At 40.4% G+C, this 20,619-nt stretch overlaps 1 protein-coding gene across 1 annotated transcript in view; it reads right to left on the reverse strand.

The window, feature by feature from the left end:
- LOC140642015 (uncharacterized) overlaps positions 1 to 15,735 on the reverse strand; it is a 48,057-nt gene extending 32,322 nt beyond the window's left edge. The window contains exons 1-3 of the mRNA XM_072842621.1: positions 15,249 to 15,735; positions 9,970 to 10,215; positions 5,398 to 5,631 (exon numbers count right to left, since the gene is read on the reverse strand). Coding sequence (XP_072698722.1) covers positions 5,398 to 5,631; positions 9,970 to 10,215; positions 15,249 to 15,446 — 678 coding nt within the window. The 5' untranslated portion in view covers positions 15,447 to 15,735. The remainder of the gene's footprint in view (positions 1 to 5,397; positions 5,632 to 9,969; positions 10,216 to 15,248) is intronic.
- Positions 15,736 to 20,619: the final 4,884 nt, after the last annotated feature.

Raw genomic sequence — 20,619 nt, forward strand, 5'->3', positions numbered from 1 at the left:
CACTCAGGAACTAAAAGGATATACACAGGTAAAATGGTAAAGATAAATGTAAAAAAAAAAAAAAAAAAAAAAAAAAAAAGCCACAGGCCAGTTTTTCCCTGGCCTTGATCCTAACTCCTAAAACCTAAAGAGGACATCCCCATGCTTCTTGGAATGGGCTTCTCGCACTAAAGCACCGAGGGGGTATTGCACATAGGCTTGGCAAAGGGGCAGTGACGTGGAACTGCTGGCTCCGGGCTAATACACTCGAGGCCTCCAATCTCTCGTTACCAGTGACTGTAACTGAGGTGCACCTGGGAAGAAGGTGGTGCACGCCCCACCACTTTCTGGAAGTCCACGGAAGACCCTCCACTCCTGCTCAAATAAGTAATCTAAAAAAAAAAAAAGTAGTTTGAGAAGAACTACTACACGTAACTGGTAAAAAAAAAAAAAGAAAAATAAGAAAATTATTTCTATTACCAGCCAAACATCGTTATGTCTAGTGGGGAAGTTCAGGATGTGATCAAGAAAGGACACACAGAAGCCTTCTATGGTACTGGCAATGTTGCATTTAACCTATGCATTGGTTATATGAACGTGTGCTTTATGTTCTCTTTAAATTATACATATTTAATAACTTCTGTATTATGTCAATTTCACAATTTTATGTTTAAAATTTGTTTAAAATTTGATTCAGGGAATATAAAACCAGTTCTTTAAAATACATACAAATATCTATAAAGGTAACCAAAATACATCTAGGTGGATGGTGGGATTGAGTGGATTTTACTCTTTGAACCATTAATTCTCAAATTCTGGTGTTGCCTTTTCTTTTTAAAGGAATAGTAATTAACATCTAGTAATTAACATCACTAAAACAGATTGTGCCAGACCAGTGTTACTTCTATATATCTTGATTCCAGCCAAGTAATATGATCACTTCTAATATCTTATGGATAAAATGGAGAAATGGGAACTGAAAGACAGCACATTTGCTAGTTTACAGATAACATCCTTGTATTTTCCCCCAGAATCTGGAAACAACCATGACAGAGAAGTTTGATCAAACAACACTTTTATTATTAACAAAGTTAAAGAACAGTTTTTTTCAATATGAAGCAATGGAGACTGGCTAATAGTCCATATCCCTGAATTAGAGATTAATCCACTTAATCACTGGCCTAGCGAGACAACCACGGGTTCCCCTATGAGGAGACAATGTTAAACTCCTTTCTCGGGAGTAAGTCTTCTGATCCATATATTCTCTTTCACATCTAGCATCCTAGAATGTCTAAAGACTCTCCCAGTCGATTCCGCTTCACTACTTATGGAATATAAGTTGCTCATAGAGCTATCCTGTCTCCCTCAACTAAGTTCCCGGTGGTCAAGACTATCTTATTCATTTTTGAAACTTCTAGCAGACTACTGAGTACATGATCGATGAATGCTTTCACGTTTGTGTTACATATTACTTAAGAGCCATATGAATAGAACCTACAGTAGAAACTTTGGAAACTAAAGATCAAGAGACTAGAATTTGACCCATGAGAAAAATATAGCTATTTATTAAGTGCTTATATTTGATAGGCACTGATCCTAAGTGTTTCATAAACACCTCATTTGATTCTCATTATAGTAGATATTACCTTAGTGATAAAGAAACAGAAATAGTTGTTAAAATCATTTGTGTGAGGTCATACAACTGTAATCTGAACTTGGCTGTGACTCTAAAGCCAAAGCCCTGAACTTCTGTTGAGCTATACTGAAATCAAGATAGCTAAGCCTTCTGAAATCTACCCTTAATTGGTGCTTGTAAGGCAGTGCTACAGTGGTTGGAGGAGAGGCTCTGGAGCCAGACTGCTATGGTCACACTGCCTCTGCTCATTACTGAGGTGTACGAGGGCTCCTTAACCCATTTATGCCTCTGTCTCCTCATCTATGAAATGAGGAGGATATCCTTAATTCACAAGATTATTGCAAAGATGAAATGTGTGGATACAGGTAAAATACTTAGCACAGCACCTGACACATGGTAAGCATTCAATAAATATTAGCCTATATTTACTGGTACTTCTCTGCTACTTTTGTTGAATTTTGGCCAGGAACCAGAATGTCCCGTACGACTACATTATGAAGGGAAAGAAAAAAGCTTGAGGAAACTTGGTATTAAACAACCTAAGGTTAATTTCCTTAAGAAAACAAAGGGCTTTTTAGGAACTGAGGGCTTAACTCCTATTCACCCAGCCTTTCAGTAAGAAATGCAAAAAGTTTAAAAAGGAGGTAGTTTCAAGGTGGTATTCCTCTTCTTTATCTTTCTTAGCCAGCCCCTGAGATGTTTAAATGAAATACCAAATAAAAATCACTCTCTCGGGGCACCTGGGTGGGTTAAGAGTCCAACTCTTGATTTCAGCTCAGGTCTTGACCTCAGGGTTGTGAGATCCAGCCCTGAGCTGGGTTCCACCCTGGGTGTGGAGCCTACTTAAAAAACAAACAAACAAACAAACAAAAAACCCCACCACTCTCTTGCTACAAATTGTATCCCAAGCTGCAAGTTTGTAAGGAGCTTTACAAAGACAAATCCTGACAGAGACAAGCGAAGTTGGTTTGTTGAAAGATTATTTTTATTCTACAAGAATTGATTGGTGCAATCCTGCAGAACCAACATCTGTTTAGAGAAATTTTTCTTTTCGAAAGTAAATGAAAACCCCCTTTGAATTATTTATATATTAACTTGCTTAACTTTTTAAAACAATAGTCATAGGGTCTGCTTTGTCCTACTTAACTATAAATGTTACACATTTACAAACCAAAGCAAAAATGGATGTACAGAGATCTAAATGAAACCTTTCAAATAAAACTTCACTGTATTTTCAAAGTTGATTATCAAGTCAGGAAGAAAGCTGTGAACCACAAACCATTTGTTTCTTTAATAGAAAAAAGAATGTTCTGATTATTAGCAAAGTAATATCTTAAAATGGATCTTCACACAGTTGAAATTTTAGTAATAAACTTGTATATCAAGTCCCTTTCCATTATTTATTTTACTTTAAAAATATATACAGCTAGTGATGTTAAATATATATTCTGAGCCATCTGTCTAAACATAAATATTTGGGAACTTCAAACTGTTCCAACAACTTATGAAAGGATTAAAGAAAAAAGATGAGCTACAAATTATACAGTAGGAGGAAGAAAAAAAAAGCTCTTAACATTTAGGTCTGGATAGAGATGTATTTTCTCATTTATATATACATACTCGGTTGAATATAGACAGCCATCAAACTTGAACCAGTTACATACAGACTAGACGAAGTCTCTACTATTCTACAGTAGGTTAACCGTGGTGATTTCGAAAAATTTAATAGATCTCAATAGTTTCAAATCAAAAGTTATTTGTAGTATGATTCTAGTGAAGTTTTGATAGGCACAGAACAAATGACTGCATTACCTATGCTAAACTTGGTGCATTGGTCATACCTGACTCTGCTTAATTATGGTGGTAAGTGTCTGAATGTGACAGAGCAGACAGGCAACCAGAGAAGAACATGGAACATGCCCATGCTTATCGATCACATTACCACCAGTGTTGAAAATTTTCAAATTTAAATATAGAGAGACTGATAAAGCTGCAGGACAATTCCATGACAAGAACCCAAGAATCTTAAACTTCAGTTCCTAATCCTCTGATAAACAGGTTAAGGAGTCACTTTTTGGTCTTCAGAAATTTTAGAATTAAAGGACTGAAAACATGTTCATTCCCTGCTACACTGTGGCATCTGAAATTAGTAAGCATGACCTTGAATCTGTTTTGCTCTTATATGCAGAAGTGTATATGCTTTTTGAAGACTGCTAGAGACAGCTTAGCATTAAGAGTTAACTTTCAGTCCATAGTGATAAATGACTAGAAATACTATCTAATCAGCATTCTACGTACCACTTATCAGAATCTCTACAATATGCCAGTCTTGTTCAGCACTCATCACTCTTGGGTGGGGGAGGGAGGCATGGCAAAAAGCAGCTGTAGTTTTTTTTTTTTTTTTTACCAGCAGAAAAGCTTTAAACACCTATACAGTTTTGCATTTGTCTTGTATTCTCTTCTGAATACCTGAACAAAAATCTTATTTCAGTCAGCTCAGTCTACGCAAATTATAAAATACAAACACAGTCTAAACCCTATAGTGTATGGAATATGCACTGTTTAATATTCATTAAATGCAGTACAATTGATGAAGATTATCAAATAAGAAACACATGGCATTCTAAAGTTTTAAATCATTTTAGGGTGGCTAACCAGATTGTACAAACTACATGAGCAAGACAACAAATGAAAACCAAAAAACCAAAACAAAATTAAAGAAAGAAAGAAAGAAAGAAAGAAAGAAAGAAAGAAAGAAAGAAAGAAAAAAAAAAACAAAGAAACTTCTCAGTGCATCACAGTCATCAGGACAAAATATATGGCACTTTTACGATACAAATACTACAAGTATTAATTTAAGCCAGGAATGACTCAGACATTGAAGCCACATTAGGGCATGAATCAGCCAATCAAAATGTTAAAATTAAACAGATCTTTTTTCTTTGTAAAAGTACTGAAAATGTAGTATGTGCAGATAACTTACTAAAACTTTTCTCATTTCATCTGCCTCCCCCTGTAGAATCTTGTGTTATTCTGGAATTGTTCTACCTCTTTTAACAGTCTGATTTTTAAGGCCTGTCATAAACTGTTATGCTATTGAAACATACTATTTTCCCTGTGGTAAGAATGTCTTCATGAAAAAAAAAAAAGAACGTATCTGCTTATAAATCATAGAACAAACACAAAAAAAACAAAAATCTGACATTTTCCAAGCTAACAAGAAATAAATTATACCATGATGCATCAATTTAAAATTATATCAATATTAATTAACATTTCCATGGTGGCTCCCCCCACCCCCAAATTAAACAGTGCAGAATAGGGCCTGGGCTTACAGTTAATCACATTTGGTTTTCGGAAAAACAAAACTTTACTATAAACAATTAAAAGGCAATTTTCTTCCTCCACAACACACAGACATTGAATTGAAGGTTTTTAAAATATCCACTACCTATAAGACAAGTACTGTTAAATGGCTAAAAGGAATCAAAATACCAAAGTTTAGTGTGCGAAGAGTAGATACAAACAACCAAGAAAAGATCATTGGTGCTGACTATTTAACATGAATAGCCCAAAATAAGTTCTGAAGTTTTTCTACCTTTACAAATAAAAAAAAGGTGTCCTTTCCACAGTTTGGGGATATGCACTGTACATCCCCCCCCAACAAGTGTATGAGTAAGGTTTAAAAATGTTGCCAATGTTAAGTTCTTCAGTACCTAAAATTAATTAGAGGACAGCAATAGTATGGTGGCAATGGTGCATCAATTCTCAAAACGTAGTTAGGATCCAACACGAGTTGTGGTGGTTCTTTTATCTGAGAAAAAGCTTTTCAGGAGAAATACCTGCCCTATGCTAACCACCAGGAGAATGAGTGCTTCTCCTACTGACCAGTAGGCCACTCTGGTATTTAGATCTTCTGCTCGGCTTCGGCCCTGAGCTTCTCTCAAACGGAAATGAGTCTGATAGTCGATGACAGACTTTAGAGCTTCGTGAATGGAGACACAGGCAGATTCCATCTAAAAAGAAATGGTTCCAGTTAGTATGTCCAATTGATCTTTCAATTTGACCTCAATGCCTCCTCTGAGTGGCACACACTACTCAGCCGGCACTTGCTCATTTACTCATGTATGCCTGTGGTCCTGGCAATGCCACACTCCTGTTCGGCCCCACTGGGATGACTTGCCCCCCAACTTGGGAAGCCATAGCTGCAGCACCTGTAAGGTCCTAACTAGATGGATGAAACGCTAAGCTAACAGTTGCAGAAACATTTTCTAGTTAAGGTTGGCGGTTACAGAGTTTCAAGTTCAGGTTCCTCAACCAGGAAAAATTAGGAGGAAGACAATGGCAGGTCAGTAAATTTGATGGATAAGAAGAATACAAACCAAAGCCCAAATACCTACAAAAATAAACCAAGTAGGACACCAAAACAAGATTGAATTAGGCAAAGTTAACTATTTTAAAAGTACTTGGGTCTGAACATGATAGGTCAGAGCATCAATGTCTTTCATGTTTTAATTTACCAATTTGCTAAATAAGTCTCCCCTCTCCTGCCATCAACCAAACCAACAGAACTACTGTCAATAGGATGGAAGTTTCAGTTTCAATGCGTCATCAGTCTGAGCCTTCACCAGGTGGCACCTTACCTTTTTACACACTGATCACACGATCTGCTTTCAGAAAGGTTAAGTGTCTAAACTTTTTTTTCTATATACATCAGAGTTTATTATTTTTCTACTGCTGAAAAAATCCTAGTGATGAAATATATACTTTATCATTAAATTATACTTATTCTCCATCACAAACCATGTGTTAAGAATTTTTAAAATAATCTAAGTGTTTTTTTCCTTATCATTAAGAAAGGAACTATTGACATATTTGTGTATGGCCATACAAAGGAAAAACATTTTTATGACACAGGACAGTGATGAGGGCCACTGAGGGTGGAAAGCAGGGGAGAAAGATGGTCAACATAACTACTTTCCTGTATTCTGAAAATTCTCCAGGAAATGAAGTTTATCTTAGCAAATCTTCCAATGTTCCTTTCTGCTTCTCTCTCTCCTTTTGGATGCCAAAACTCATTAAGCCAACTCAGTCACTATAAGACCTCTACATCACAAAGTTATTTGGACCCATTTCTCCTAAAGTGCTTATGACTTTTACAACTTTTTTCCTCTTTTTACTAATAAATCCACAGAATCTCTCAAAAGACTCTGGGAATATTTTTTTCCTTAATTTTAGTGAAGGAATATAAACACTAGAAAAGAATTCAAGCATTTAATAAAGTTCTACCAAAGTAAGTACGAAAGCAATCATTTATAAAAATATTCCATTAAAATACATCTAGAAAGTGAGAATTATGTGGTCCATAAACTGCATGGATCTGTTAGAACACTCACGTTTTTGCTGTTCTTCCTTTTGTTTAGGTCCCTATGAAGCAAAGATTAACAAAACTGTGCCATAATGAATGATTTCTAATTTGTTGTAGAAGGCTACAGAGGTGCTTCTGGCAGATCTCTACTTTCTATGCATTCTTAAAGTGGTATGCATGCTAACCCTGGAAGTATGCATAAAAGCAAGGACACAAATTCTGAATGTTTAACAATTCCCTGAAGCCCAACATGGAGTAAGGGTTAAGATGTGCTGGATGAAAGAAAATGATAGAAATTAAGGGACTAATTGCATGGATGTATATGATTTTTGAGATAGAAAATGTAGGCAGGGGGTACCTGGGTGGCTCAGTGGTTGAGTGTCTGCCATTGGTTCAGGGTATGATCTTGGGGTTCTGGGATTGAGTCCCACATCGGGCTCCCTGTAGGAAGGCTGCTTCTCCCTCTGCCTGTGTCTCTGCCTCTCCCTCTCTCTGTGTCTCTCATGAATAAAGAAATAAAATCTTTAAAAAGAAAAGAAAATGTAGGGAAAAAGGGAAACTCTAGGTGGCAATGTCCAGAAGAGCACGGTACAATGAGGGGTCATGTCAGTAATTAACGGATGGCTAACCTTGTTTCACCAACATGTATTTTCCTATTTTCCTCCCTGTTGCAATTAACTTAAGGCAGCTCTCTGGTGTGTTACCATTTCAGTAATACTCTTATACTTTATAATTATTTCTGAAAGGCAACACTATATAACCCCAGTAGCATTATCAACATATAAAATAATAAAAAATATTTAAAGTTTTCAATATAATGTTCAAATTTCCCCAAATATTTCAAAAGTTATTTCCAAATCAGAATCCAAACAACTTTGACACAATCATTTGGTTGATGTGTCTTTTAAGTCTCTTTGAATCTTTAGGTTCTCTTCCTGCTTATTCCCTTCCCATCTGTTGAAGAAATCGGGTCCTTTGTCCTGCTGCATTTCCACTTCCTAGATTTTCCTGACTGTATCTTCACGGTGTTCCTCCATCTTATGTTTTTCTTATCCACTTCTAGTTGGAGCAAGAGACTTGAAGGAATTCAGATGTAGTGCTCTGGGTAGGAACACCTCCTGGGCAATGTTGCATACTTCGATAATGCATATTATCAGAAGATACACAATGCCCCATTCTCTCTCCATCTGGAACAGTCATTAGATTTAGGTGATATTGGTCTGATCCAGTCACTGTAAATCTCCTCCTCAGCCTTTCACCTAGGGTTTTAGCAGTGACCAGTTATCACAGTCTACCCTAGATCCATTATTTTATTAATAGGTGAAAAATGGTGATTTACAACTCTATACGTTTTCTGCATTTACCAGCTGGTAATTTTCTCTACTTTAAGGTGTGAACAGCTGCTTTGTAAGTATCGCTACCACAGCGACTTATTAGCTAAGGAGAAAAATAAGCCTAAAGTAAAGAAATGTAATATTAATAAAGGAGATTAACAGATACTAACTGCTGTATTACCACTCATTCCTTTTACCTATTAAGGTTTTTTAGGGTAAGCTACCTTCTTATACCATTAAAACTCACAAAGGTTAAGTTATAATCAAGGGTCCCAATGAAAAATCTTTTTACAAAGCAAAGTGCCATTCATACAGGATGCTAACATAAGAGAACATTTCTGAAAGTAAGAGCAAGTGAATACATCCTGCTAATGCTCACAGTAGGTCTATGAATTAAGGCTCTTACATATTATTAAAAACTGCCTCTATCACCACATGACTTTGCCAACAGACTAACTAGAACCCAGGAACAATGTAATACCTAATTTAAGGTTCTAACAAAAGGGGATTAAAAGTAATTCCTCTGAATATTGAGTATCTTTTAGATACAATCTAAGCTCAGACTATATTAAAACTGAAAATAGCCGTTTTTATCACCTGAGCAGCATCTGTTCATTGACTTCGAACTTCTTTCCTTATCTTTTTGTCATTAAGGTCTTCCTCAAAATAAAATCCAATCTACCTTTACCTTAATTATTTTTTTAAAGATCTATCTATCTATCCATCCATCCATCCATCCATCTATCTATCTATCATCTATTTATTTATTTATTTATTTATTTATTTATTTATTTATTTATTTAGAGGATTTAGAGGGGAAGGGCAGAGGGAGAGAGAGTCCTTAAGCAGACATCCCGCCTGGCATGCAGCCTGATGCAGGGCTCTATCCCAAGACCTGAGATTACAACCTGAGCCGAAATCAAGAGCTAACCACCCCAACCAACCGAGCCACCCGGTGCCCTTTAACTATTTGTTAGATGACTTCCTACTAATCATTAGTATTTTACTTTAAGTTACATCAAACATTATTCTAATAGCAGCGTGAATTAACACTAAATCCTGGTTTAACACTACCCTGTGGCATATTTATTTATCATTAAAGGCATTATTTTGTTTCCAGTTATAGCAACCTGCCAGGTTATGAATTCACATTCCTCCATGAACTAAAAACAAATGTTTCAGAATGCCAGAGCACTATCCAGTCTTCCTCAACTTCCTTTCCCATTGAAGTGATCCTCCTATTTTAAGGCTTATTTTCTTCAAACTGAAAAGTTCATAAACTCTTTTAACGATTGTCTTTTTTTTTTTTTTTAGAGATTTTATTTATTTATTCATGAGAGATAGAGAGAGACAGACAGACAGGCAGAGGGAGAAGCAGGCTCCCTGCAGGGGAGGCCTGATGTGGGCCTCGATCCTGGAGTCCAGGATCATACCCTGGGCCAAAGGCAGGCACTTAACTGCTGAGTCCAGCAGTGGATCCAAACATGCCCTAAGTTCTCTGTGAAATGCTTTTAATCTACTGTAAGAATTAAGATAGATCTTAAAAATTGTGTAGAAGTCTCAAAATTCTGTGTTCATCAATAGTGAATGCACATTAATTTATGCTTTCCCCCTCTTCAACCACACCGCTATATAGCTGACTTTTTATTTACCTGGGTAAGAGCGCTGACTCGGTTCTCGCTAGGAAACAAAGGTGGGTCTTCTCCAACTTGAAAATCAAAATACACGGTTTTGTGTGTGAAAGTAGAAAATTCATTGCTAAAACAAAATTTGTATGTCCCATTTTTGGAGGCTGTGAAGGTAAAGCTATCATACTGTTTCTTCATCTCTTTATACAACACATTACCATCGGGATCTTCTAATCGGCAGTCTACATCATAGTGACCGCCAGTAATCACCTATAAAGAGAGAGAGGAAAAAGGAAGATATCACTGCAAGTAACAAGTTTGAGAGAGTAACCAAATTTCCTCTTAAAATAACAATAAGGCTATGGGCAACAGACTTTCCTATCACACAGGCAATTTTACATTTTTTAATTTCCAGCAGTGGATGGAATGTAAGAGGCACATGTCCGTTTAACTAAAGCTTTATAGAAACTGAACAAATTTCCTCATGACAGGAAGGAGGGAACTAGCTAATCAGCCAGATGACTGTTCTAATTAAGGGAGGTGTCTTATATCAATTGCTTTGCCCAATGACCCTACAAGAGAGGGTTTTCACCCTCCATTTCACAAACTGAGAAACAGAGTTAAGATAAGCAACCTCCCCAAGACTGCTCATCTAGCAAAAGGCGGAGGCAGAACCTGAATTCCAAAGTCATACTCATGACCCTTAAGCTCATCGTCTAGAGTATTTTCCCTCCCCAAATGTTCTCTCCTAGTTTCCTATCAGCACCATCCAAGTACACACGCACAGTGCGGTGAGGTGGTGAATTAGGTCAGTCCTTGGCTTAACACCCCAAGCATGTTTCTATCAGAGAACTTTAACTCATTTGATTGCCAAATTACAGTCAGATTTGTTTCTTCAGTGATGCTATAGGTCAGTTACATGGAATGTGACACATATTTTGTTTTGAACTACATTATGAACTGAACAGACTTGTGGGCTAGTCTAAGAGTATTACCATTATTTTAAGCTTGTTTCCCTGAGAAACATCAAGGACTAAACCATATTGTTTGTATACTTGTGATTAAAGCAAAAACAAAACCAGACAAAACAAAAGCAAACACATCTTCTGCTTATCTGGAGAGCTTGTGTTTTCGGGCAAGCACGTTTGAAAGGAAAGCCAGGGGATAAATGAAATGTTCTCAAGAGGATTCTAGAGCTGTTTTTCAAGCGCTTATGCTTAATCACTTACAATTTATAGGCCACTTGGGTTGCACAGAAGAAGCAGAGGGAGATCTCTCCTGAGGTAGCAGGGACAGGTGCAGTAGTCAGGGAGAAAAGTGGGGAGAGGGAGGGAGGGACAGGTAGGAAAGGAAAAGGCACAGGGTGAAAAGCTGGGAAAGATGTAAGGAAAAGACTCGTGGTTCAGAGGGTTCCCAACCACTCCGAGATGGGGGAAGGCCACAAGTTTGTACTTTCAGGCTTGAACTCTTTCCATTAGCATAGTATTGACATTCTAGGTCCATAGAACAGGGATCAAACTGCACTTCAAAGGACTGGCTGCTAATGTGACCTTTTGTCACTTAGGAGACAGGATGAACAACTGTACTATGTCACCAGATCACCTTGATAATTAAATGAAATATAATTATGTACTTAGGAAGCTGCAAAAATATGTAAATATTAACATATGGATATAATGTTTCGACATAAAATGTGTCTTAACAATTGGGCATTTACCACTTCTCCAAATGTCAACAACCTTTCCTCTGGGTGAAGATCATGACTTCATTTTTATATACCCAAGTGTTCACGCTTGGCTGCTGTACTCTGAATAATCAAATATGTACACATACTGAACAGGACCAGAACTGATCACCATGTCACTTTTCCTCCATCAACCTTTAAAACAAATCATCTTGTTTCAGATAAAAATGAGAAGCCTTCATAATCTGTCTGGTCACGTAAATTAGAGACCAGGAATCATCCTGAACTAAGTGTCCGTAACTGTCCAGCTCTCACATTGACATTACCACCTCTCTCAAATTCAGCCATCTCTTCCATTCCTAATCCACAGTCTAGACAAGACTAAAGCCACAGCTTCCTAAAAGGTTTTCCCACAACCTGATCTCTCTTCTCTCTAACCCAGGGGTTCTCAGCCTCAGCTAACATAAGGCTGGATAATTCTTTGTGGTAAGGGGCTGTATTGCCCTGTGCATTGCAGCACATTCAGCAGCCTTTTGGGTTTCCATCCTCTGGATGTCAGTAGTGCCACCTCTCCTCACGTGTCTGGGGGAGGAGGGGCAACCTCCCCACCTCCCCATCCCCTTAAAACCTTTCACAATTCCTGTGGCCTACAGAAAAATCCAAACCTGTTAACAATGCTGTACCACTCCTCTGCACCTCCTTCAAGGGAGCCTCACCTCTCTTACTCTGTGTTCCAAAAATAGCAGACTGCCAGAAGTTCTCTGAACCAGTCTTTGTTTTACACCTGCACGAACAGCAGCAGGCTAAACAGGTCTTGTCTGCTACAGAATCAGGACCCAAAATGACAATGCTTACAAATCTACAGCTTGTTACAGGAAAAGAATATAAACTATCAGAATCGAAAGCTGTCTTACAGAAAGAGGTTGGGAGGTTAGGAGTGGGTTCTTCTGTGCTCCCTCTGTGAAGATTGGAGATTGAGCCAGACACAGATTCTCAGACTGTGAACTACCCAAGTGTGCAAGAAACATCTTGCAACTAGCAAGTCCCAAATTGAGGCTTGGCTGGGTTTTTTCTATCTGGCTGGTCACATAGATGTATTCCTGCTATATAACCAGTCTCAACAGCACTGGGGGGGGGGGGGGGGCAGGCAGGGCGTCACCAAGGCCAGGTGTAAATCATCAATATCACTATTACCAATTAACAATGCTGACAAACCTCTAAAGCCCCTGGACCCACAGTTACAAAGCGGCACTATTACTGTATTTCAGTGTGGGCTCAAGCTGTTTTCAGGAACTGAGTCTCATAAACATCATCTACTTGCCTACGCTGCCCTTTCCCCTATGCCATCTTGTAGAAATATGCCTATTTCTCCTAGACAAAGCTCAAACATGAGCTCAGCCACCTTTCCCTTGACGATCCCTCCCTGTTTGGCCAGCACTGTACCCAGCCTGCACTGTCGCTGTTGCATTGAACACTGCATGTGTGTTCATGGAAGCTCCCAGAGGGCAAGTTCAGTTGCTCCCACGGCAACATCTCTATGATGTGGTACATATAATAAAGGAATTAAGAATTTACTCTGGGACTGCATACTGATTCTGCTACTTGCTAAGTTTTGTGGCCTTGGGTTTAAAGCTTTCAAAGCCTCAGCTTCATAAGTAAAACAGAAGTACTACATCTATTTCCTATATCGAGTTGTCCTGAGAATTAAGTAACATACCTGAAATACTTAGCATACTGTCTGCTACGTAACAGATGCTATTTTTTTTTTTAGCCCAGAATAGAAGTGGTAGTATTCTCAGCACCAAGCACAGTGTCTGATGCTGACACTTGAAATACACTCATATTTTTATATTACAATTCCTATTCTCTTCTTTTCTGTCCATGGCTCCAGTCCGTGAAGTTAAACAAACTGAAGGGTGATCTGTAGCCTCCCTCTCTTTACTACCAATAGCCAAATCATCATGAGGTCCTGTTGATTTCACTTACTAACTTCTCTCCAATCCCTTTACTTTTTTCTTAAAGATTTATTTATATATTATTTATTTATTTAATGCATGTATGTATGTATGTATAATTGATTGACTGATGATGCATAGAGAGAGGCAGAGACACAGGCATAGGGAGAAGCAGACTCCCTGCAAGGAGCTTGATTCAGGACTCGATTCCAGGACCCTAGGATCACATGAGCCCAAGGTAGATGCTCAACCACTGAGCCACCCAGGCATCCCCCCTTCACATTCTCCTTCCTCACAGCTACCACGCTAGAAGCCTGGACAACTACAGTAGTCTCCTCATCAGTCTTCTACAGCTACTCTAACACACACTCTACTTGCACAAGTTAATATCCATACAGCTACCAAAAGTACCTGGATCTCAGCACTGCACTGCTTACAACCCTTTGACGGCTTTCCTATGCTCTTACGAAAAACCAAAATTCTTAACTAGGCCAGCATGGCACATGGTCTGGCCCCTGACCTCCCTCCCTCTGACTCCTTATTCCCAACTATACTGGATTTCGATGGTCCTCAAATACCCAGTCACTCCTGCAATGGGTATTCCCGCACTCCCCATACCAAAGCATTAACCACTGATCCTTTATAATTCAGCTTAAAATCACTTCCTAAAGGAAGCCCTCATTGATCTCAAAGATCAGACTGCTTCTCCCTATTTTCTGCTCTTAAAGCACAGTTTCAATGAATGAGCAGGTACAACTAAAAGGGTACAATGGGTGGGGAATCAAGGATGGCAGTGACCCAAACCACTCAAACCACTTTTGTATCATCAGCACCTACCACTCAACAGCTGCTCTGCTATGTTAAGTCAGCTACCGAGAAAGATGGAAATAAAGAGTGTTTCACACACGTAAGAAACTACATTCCATTAAAGTGTGTTTTCTGGGACGCCTGGGTGGCTCAGTGGTTGAGCGACTGCCTTTGGCTCAGGTTGTGATTCCAGGGTCCTTCCCACGGGAAGCCTGCTTCTATCTCTCATGAGTAAATAAATAAATAAAAATCTTGAAAGAAAGAAGGAAAGAAAGAAAATTTGTTTTCTATAAAATCCCCCAAACGAAAAGGGGCCTCTCATTTATCACAGCTCTTCGTTCTACACCTTTGGCAGGTGGTCATTCAACCTCGAGGGGAGCTCTTCCTGTGACAGGGACAGAATCAACCAAAGTCCTAATAGCATCAATGGAGAAAGTGAAAAGCAGTGGAATGGGGTATTGGCAGTACTTCCGATCTGATCAGAGCGGAGGTGTGGAATCAGTGGGAGGAACGGCCGGGACACTGAGCACCAGAGAACAGAACTTTTGTTAAAAGGAGAGTCTGGTAAGGAGAAAGTTCAACAGGCGTTAAAGTGAAGGGCATTCGAGCGTGGAAGGAAGAAGTCACAGCGACACGAAGCATTTCTGGAATTCACGTATTTTCCTATCTGGTCTAAAATGGCTCTCGCCCCACGGTTAGAACAGGAAAGGCAAACGCCCCACATCAGCTCGCTAGAGGGGATTCCGGGCTCAGCCAAAGAACGGAAAAACCTAGACAGGAGGGAGTCAGCCAGCGGGCGGCGGCCCGGACCCTGGAGCCGCGCCCTGGGGGCCCCGCGCTGGCAGAGCACGGAGTACCTGGAACTCGAGGGTGCACTTGGTGCCCTGCGTGATGTCCTCGTAGAAGCACTGCTTGGCGTTGTCCGGCAGCTCGAAGGTGATCTCTGAGGCGCCGCCGGGCCCCGGCAGCAGCAGCAGCAGCAGCAGCGCGAGCAGCCTGCAGCCCCAACGGCCCGCGGCGGCCGCCCAGCGCTGCGCGGACCCCGGCCCCGGCATCCCGAGGCGACGGCGGCGGCCTCAACGGAGCTGCGGGGAGGCGCGGGGTCGGGTCTGCGCGGACTCCCGCGCGCGGCAGGCCTCGGCCCCGGGAGGCCCGCGAAGACGCACGGCAGAGCCGCTCCGAGCCTCGGAGGGATTCGGGACGCGGGGGCGAGCCGCTGGGCGCCGGCGAGCGGTGCGAAGGGACCAGGGCCCGGCGCCACGAACGACCTACGGGGCAGAGGTAAGGCCGGCAGGGTTCGGGCGGAAAAGGCCTGAGACGGCCGGAAGTGGGGCGAAAGCCTGGGGAGAGGGGGCGGGGCCTGAGGCACCTGCTCCAGCAACCCGGATGTGCTCTCCCCCGGCCGCGGGGAGAGGCGTTGCAGTGTGTACGTGGAAGCTCGCGAGACGTCCGCTCGGCTCGCGTCGGCGCCGGAGGCGGGGGCGGGGGCGGGGGGCGGGGGGCGGGGGGCGGGGCCGGAGCGAAGGGCGGGGCCTGCCGGGGTAGAGGCGGGGCGTGCTGCGCCGCAGGTGCGGCTCCGAGAGAGCATCACCCAGGGAGCGGCGGCGAGCGCGTCCCGCCCCAGGGGGCTAGTGACCGGTGGCAGGGCGCTTTGTTGTTGAGAGCTGACAGCTTTCTCATAAATAACAGCAAATATTTGGGGTGAGCAGTTTAACCATGAGTCTGAATTCTGGGACCGCTACAATTACAGGAATTTTAATCCCTGCTGTGCAATTCGCTGGCTGTGTGACCTCTCAGCTTCACTTTTGCATCTGTAAAATGATAATACTACGTAACCCAGAGGGTTATTACAAGGCTTCAGGACTTGCAAAAAGTACCTTACTTTTTTGATAGAGTAGGCACTAAGTCAGCTTTTTTTAAAGAAAAATAAACATCATTTGAGCCCTCCTTATCATCAGGCACTGTGCTAAGCGTATTACGCAAGTCTTTTGATCCTTCACTAGTCAGGTATTATCACACCTACTTTACCTATGAGGAAACCGAAGATCCAAAAAGTAGAGGTCATTGCCTGTGATCACACACTGGTTTTTGTCGGACTGCTTTAAAAAATAGTAGGCCAAAAAATAGGTTAAAAAAAAAAAGGTAATACTAATAGTAACTAAGAGGTGTTGATTTCTTAAATTATACATTTTCAGGGATCCCTGGGTGGCTCAGCGGTTTAGAGCCTGCCTTTGGCCCAGGGCATGATCCTGGAGACCCGGGATCGAGTCCCACATCAGCCTCCCTGCATGGAGCCTGCTTCTCCCTCTGCCTGTGTCTCTGCCTCTCTCTCTGTCTCTCAGGAATAAATAAATAAAATCTTTAAAAAATTATACATTTTCTTGTGCATATAAAGACAAATTAGGTATCATTCCATTTTTTAATTAATGATTATGATGAGCTCGTGCACTTGAAGATGATCAGCAGAGGGCTTTATGAGAAGTAAATAGAGGGAGTTGGGTAGGAAACAGTCAGAGAAGTGAAGGAGGTGGGTGTAGAGGCAGGGTGGGGGTGAGGGGGTGTTGGTAAGGAGGAGATGCAGGACCTGTGGTGGCCAAAGCCTCCACAGTAGGGAAAGGAGCCCTGAGAAGATAAGATTTGGAGGTGATTGCACCTTTCTGATAACTGGGCCAGAAACAGAAGCAATATTTGTGTCTGTGGAGGAAGGAAGAATGAATTTCAAAGTAGGAAACATGGGTTCTGTTTTCTAACTATTGACTTTGGCCAAGTACCCAACCGGATGGGTAACATTTTTAAAGTGTAACAATACCAGATGTGTAGAGCCACAAGATCCTTCATACACTGCTAGTAGACTCGTAAAGTGATACAAACCACAAACGGTGTGGCATAATAAAGCAGGAGGTATATACATATGCCTGGAAATTCTACTTTGCATACATTTTAAAGTGTATACTTTAGAGCAGTGCTTCTCAGAATGTGCCCCCAAAGACCCACCCACGGGAGTCTCTGAAACCCCCTGAGGGTCTGAAATGATCTGTGTTGAGGCTTTTCTTCATCATACATCTCAACCAAAACAACAGATAATGGATTGAATGTAAAAGCAGATGAGCACCTAGTTCCTTGTATGAATCTAGATCTTAAAAGAGATTTGCAAAAATGTACAGTAATGTCACTCATCACTAAATTTTTATTTGGAAAATATAGTTATTTTTCATTTAAAATGTGTTATTTGTGTTGACATGTACAGTGGGTTGAATTGTGTCCCTCCAAAAAGCACATGTCCAGGTCCTAACTCCACATCCTGGTAAATGAGACCTTACTTGCAAATAGGGGCGGTTTTTTGCATAAGTAATTAAGTTAAGGATCTCAAGTTGAGATTACCCTGAATCTAGGATTGTCCCTAAATCCTGACTGGTGTCCTTACAAAAGAAAAGAGAGGGAGATTGGAGACATACAGAGACACACAGGAATGATGCCATGTGAAGTCAAAAGCAGAGATTGGAGTCATATGTTTACAAGCCAAGGGATGCCTTTCTCCTACCAGCAGCTAGGAGAAAGGCCTGGAACACTGTCCTTCAGAGTCTCCAGAAGGAACCAACCCTGGCAACAGTTTTTAATTTCAGACTTCTGGCTTCCACAGCTCTGAGAGAACAAATTTCTGTTGTTTGAGTTCACCACATTTGTGGGAATTTATTATGGCTGTTTCAGAATATTAGAACATGTAATAGGTTTATTATTGTTATTTTAAAAGAATTAGTTAAGAGATGTTTTTAGGTGTCTCAGATCTCAATACTATTGAATTTTTAAATTTAAAAGAATTTTAATTACTTAGTGTATTTATCTAATTTTTTTTTTTTTTTTATGATAGTCACAGAGAGAGAGAGTGTGTGTGAGAGAGGCAGAGACACAGGCAGAGGGAGAAGCAGGCTCCATGCACCGGGAGCCCGACGTGGGATTCGATCCCGGGTCTCCAGGATCGCGCCCTGGGCCAAAGGCAGGCGCCAAACCGCTGCGCCACCCAGGGATCCCTCTAATTTTTAAATTGTAAGATTCTCGGATCAAAAATTTGCTTTAGAGAAATGCCCACAGAAGTATACTAGGATACATATATAAGAATATTTAAAGCCAAGGTCATAGTTCTAAACTGGAAAGGCCCCAAATATACTTAAATTGTAGTACATTCATAAAATGAGACATTACATAATAGTAAAAGTGAACAGAATATAGTTACTTAGGGCAATATGTGGGAATCTTATAAACATAATGCAAAATAAGGTAGGCAAAAAGGAAATTGTACATGATATAAAGGCTGGCAGTAGGCAAAACTAAAGGACATTGTTTTCCCTAATCCATGGTGAAGTTATCCAAAGAAGCAAGGGAATGGTGACCATAGTGGGGAGTGACAGGGTAATAAGGAAGAAGCAACAGAAGATGGGGGAGGGGAGATGGCTCCCTCCACACTGGCAATACTCTTTTCCTTGAATTAGACGGCGGTTATATGTATTTTCATGATATAATTACTCATTAAACTTGTATATATTTTGCATACTTTTCTGTAGGTGTGCTCAATTTCACAATCAAAGGAGAAAAAGTCAATATGCAAAAGTGGGCAACGGGTGTGAGGAAAGAATTGTATTTATTTTTGCAAATCAATCTGCCCCAGCAGATAAAGGCAGAAAAGGGATGAAACTAGATTCTTGCCCTTGGGGTGGTCATAATCTAGAAAATATACATTTAATTTTGTTTCAGATTCTGAGTTTTTTCCTCATTTCTAAGAATTATTATAAGAACCAGTGAAGGTATATGTGAAAATGTTTTATAAAGTACACAAGTTGATATAATCTTTATGTCAGGTACACACTCTTCCTAGAAATTACAAATTATTATGAGGAAGAAAATAAACTATGATTTGTTCAGTTTACAGTGAACACAGCCATGGAAATTTTGGTTCAAACTGTCTTTGAGCCTATGTAGTCTTAAATTCCTTCCTGATATAGGAAGTGTGGTGTCACGTGGGGTTGGGCAATTTTCTGATTCCTAGTTTCTTGATCCATCAAGTGGAAGTAATAATACCTATTTTTTAGGTGGCTGAAAGGATTGAATAAAGTAATATCCAGATAGCACACTTGACACTGCTTCAATGTATATAATTGTAGAAATTATATAATTCCCCTTAAAAAGACTATTAGAAATGTATATAATTCCCCTTAAAAAGACTATTTTTTAAAAAGTTCTCTTTTTTATATGTCCTTAGTATTGATATATGGGGTATCCTCCTACTTCTGTATGTTACAATATCAGATCAGATTAAGTAATCAGATTAAAACTAATGCAAATATAAAATCAAAGCCATTTCACATTATGGGGCTGGGGAGTGGGGGAGGGACACTGCTGTGACCTCTTCGGTGTCAGCATCAGATGCAGATCAGGGGAACTCTGGGATGGAGCATTTGCCTATGCAGAGCTGAAGATGATGGCTTGGGCAGCACCTGACACAAGCGAATAGGAGCCAGAAATGCCAATATCTTCGCTGTTTTACATACAGCCTGCATTCCTCTTTATCTGAATCTGAGACGTTCCTGGAAACATGTTCGGTAACAATTTCAGTGATATAGTTAGATGCTGTTCCAGTATTTTTAGATGTAGTCTATATGCTAGTATTTTATTTTATTGTTTTATTATTTTATTTTTAAATTTTATTTATTTGAAAGAGAGAGAGCATGAGAGACCGAGAGAGAGAAAGAGAGAGAGAGAGAGAGAACATAGGCAGGGGGGGGTGGCAGAGGGAGAAGGAGAAGCAGACTCCCCGCTGAGCAGGGAGCCCTGTGTGGGGCTCCATCCCAAGACCCTGGGATCATAACCTAAGCTGAAGGCAGACGCTTAATCGCTTAATCGACTGAGCCACCCAGGTGCCCCTATCTGCTAGTATTTTAATTGGGAAAAATAACCCTGAATTCTATATCCATACCAAAAAATCCAGCCAATTTTCCTAAATATCACTAACACCGCTTTTTGACACCTGTAACAATTTATTAAGTGCCTGATTTAAGCATTCAAAATACTCATTCATTCGGTTATTTGACCCTGAGTTCAGCATCAGTATGTTTGTATGCAGCACCGGAGGAGACTATATAATACCAGATATAGATTGTTTTCCTCTTACTCGCCAATGAACACGTACTGCAATGTCAATGAAGAACATACTCTGTTGAACATACATCATAATGC

The sequence above is a fragment of the Canis lupus genome, chromosome 10, assembly GCF_048164855.1.
Source record: "Canis lupus baileyi chromosome 10, mCanLup2.hap1, whole genome shotgun sequence".
Classification (NCBI taxonomy): domain Eukaryota; kingdom Metazoa; phylum Chordata; class Mammalia; order Carnivora; family Canidae; genus Canis; species Canis lupus.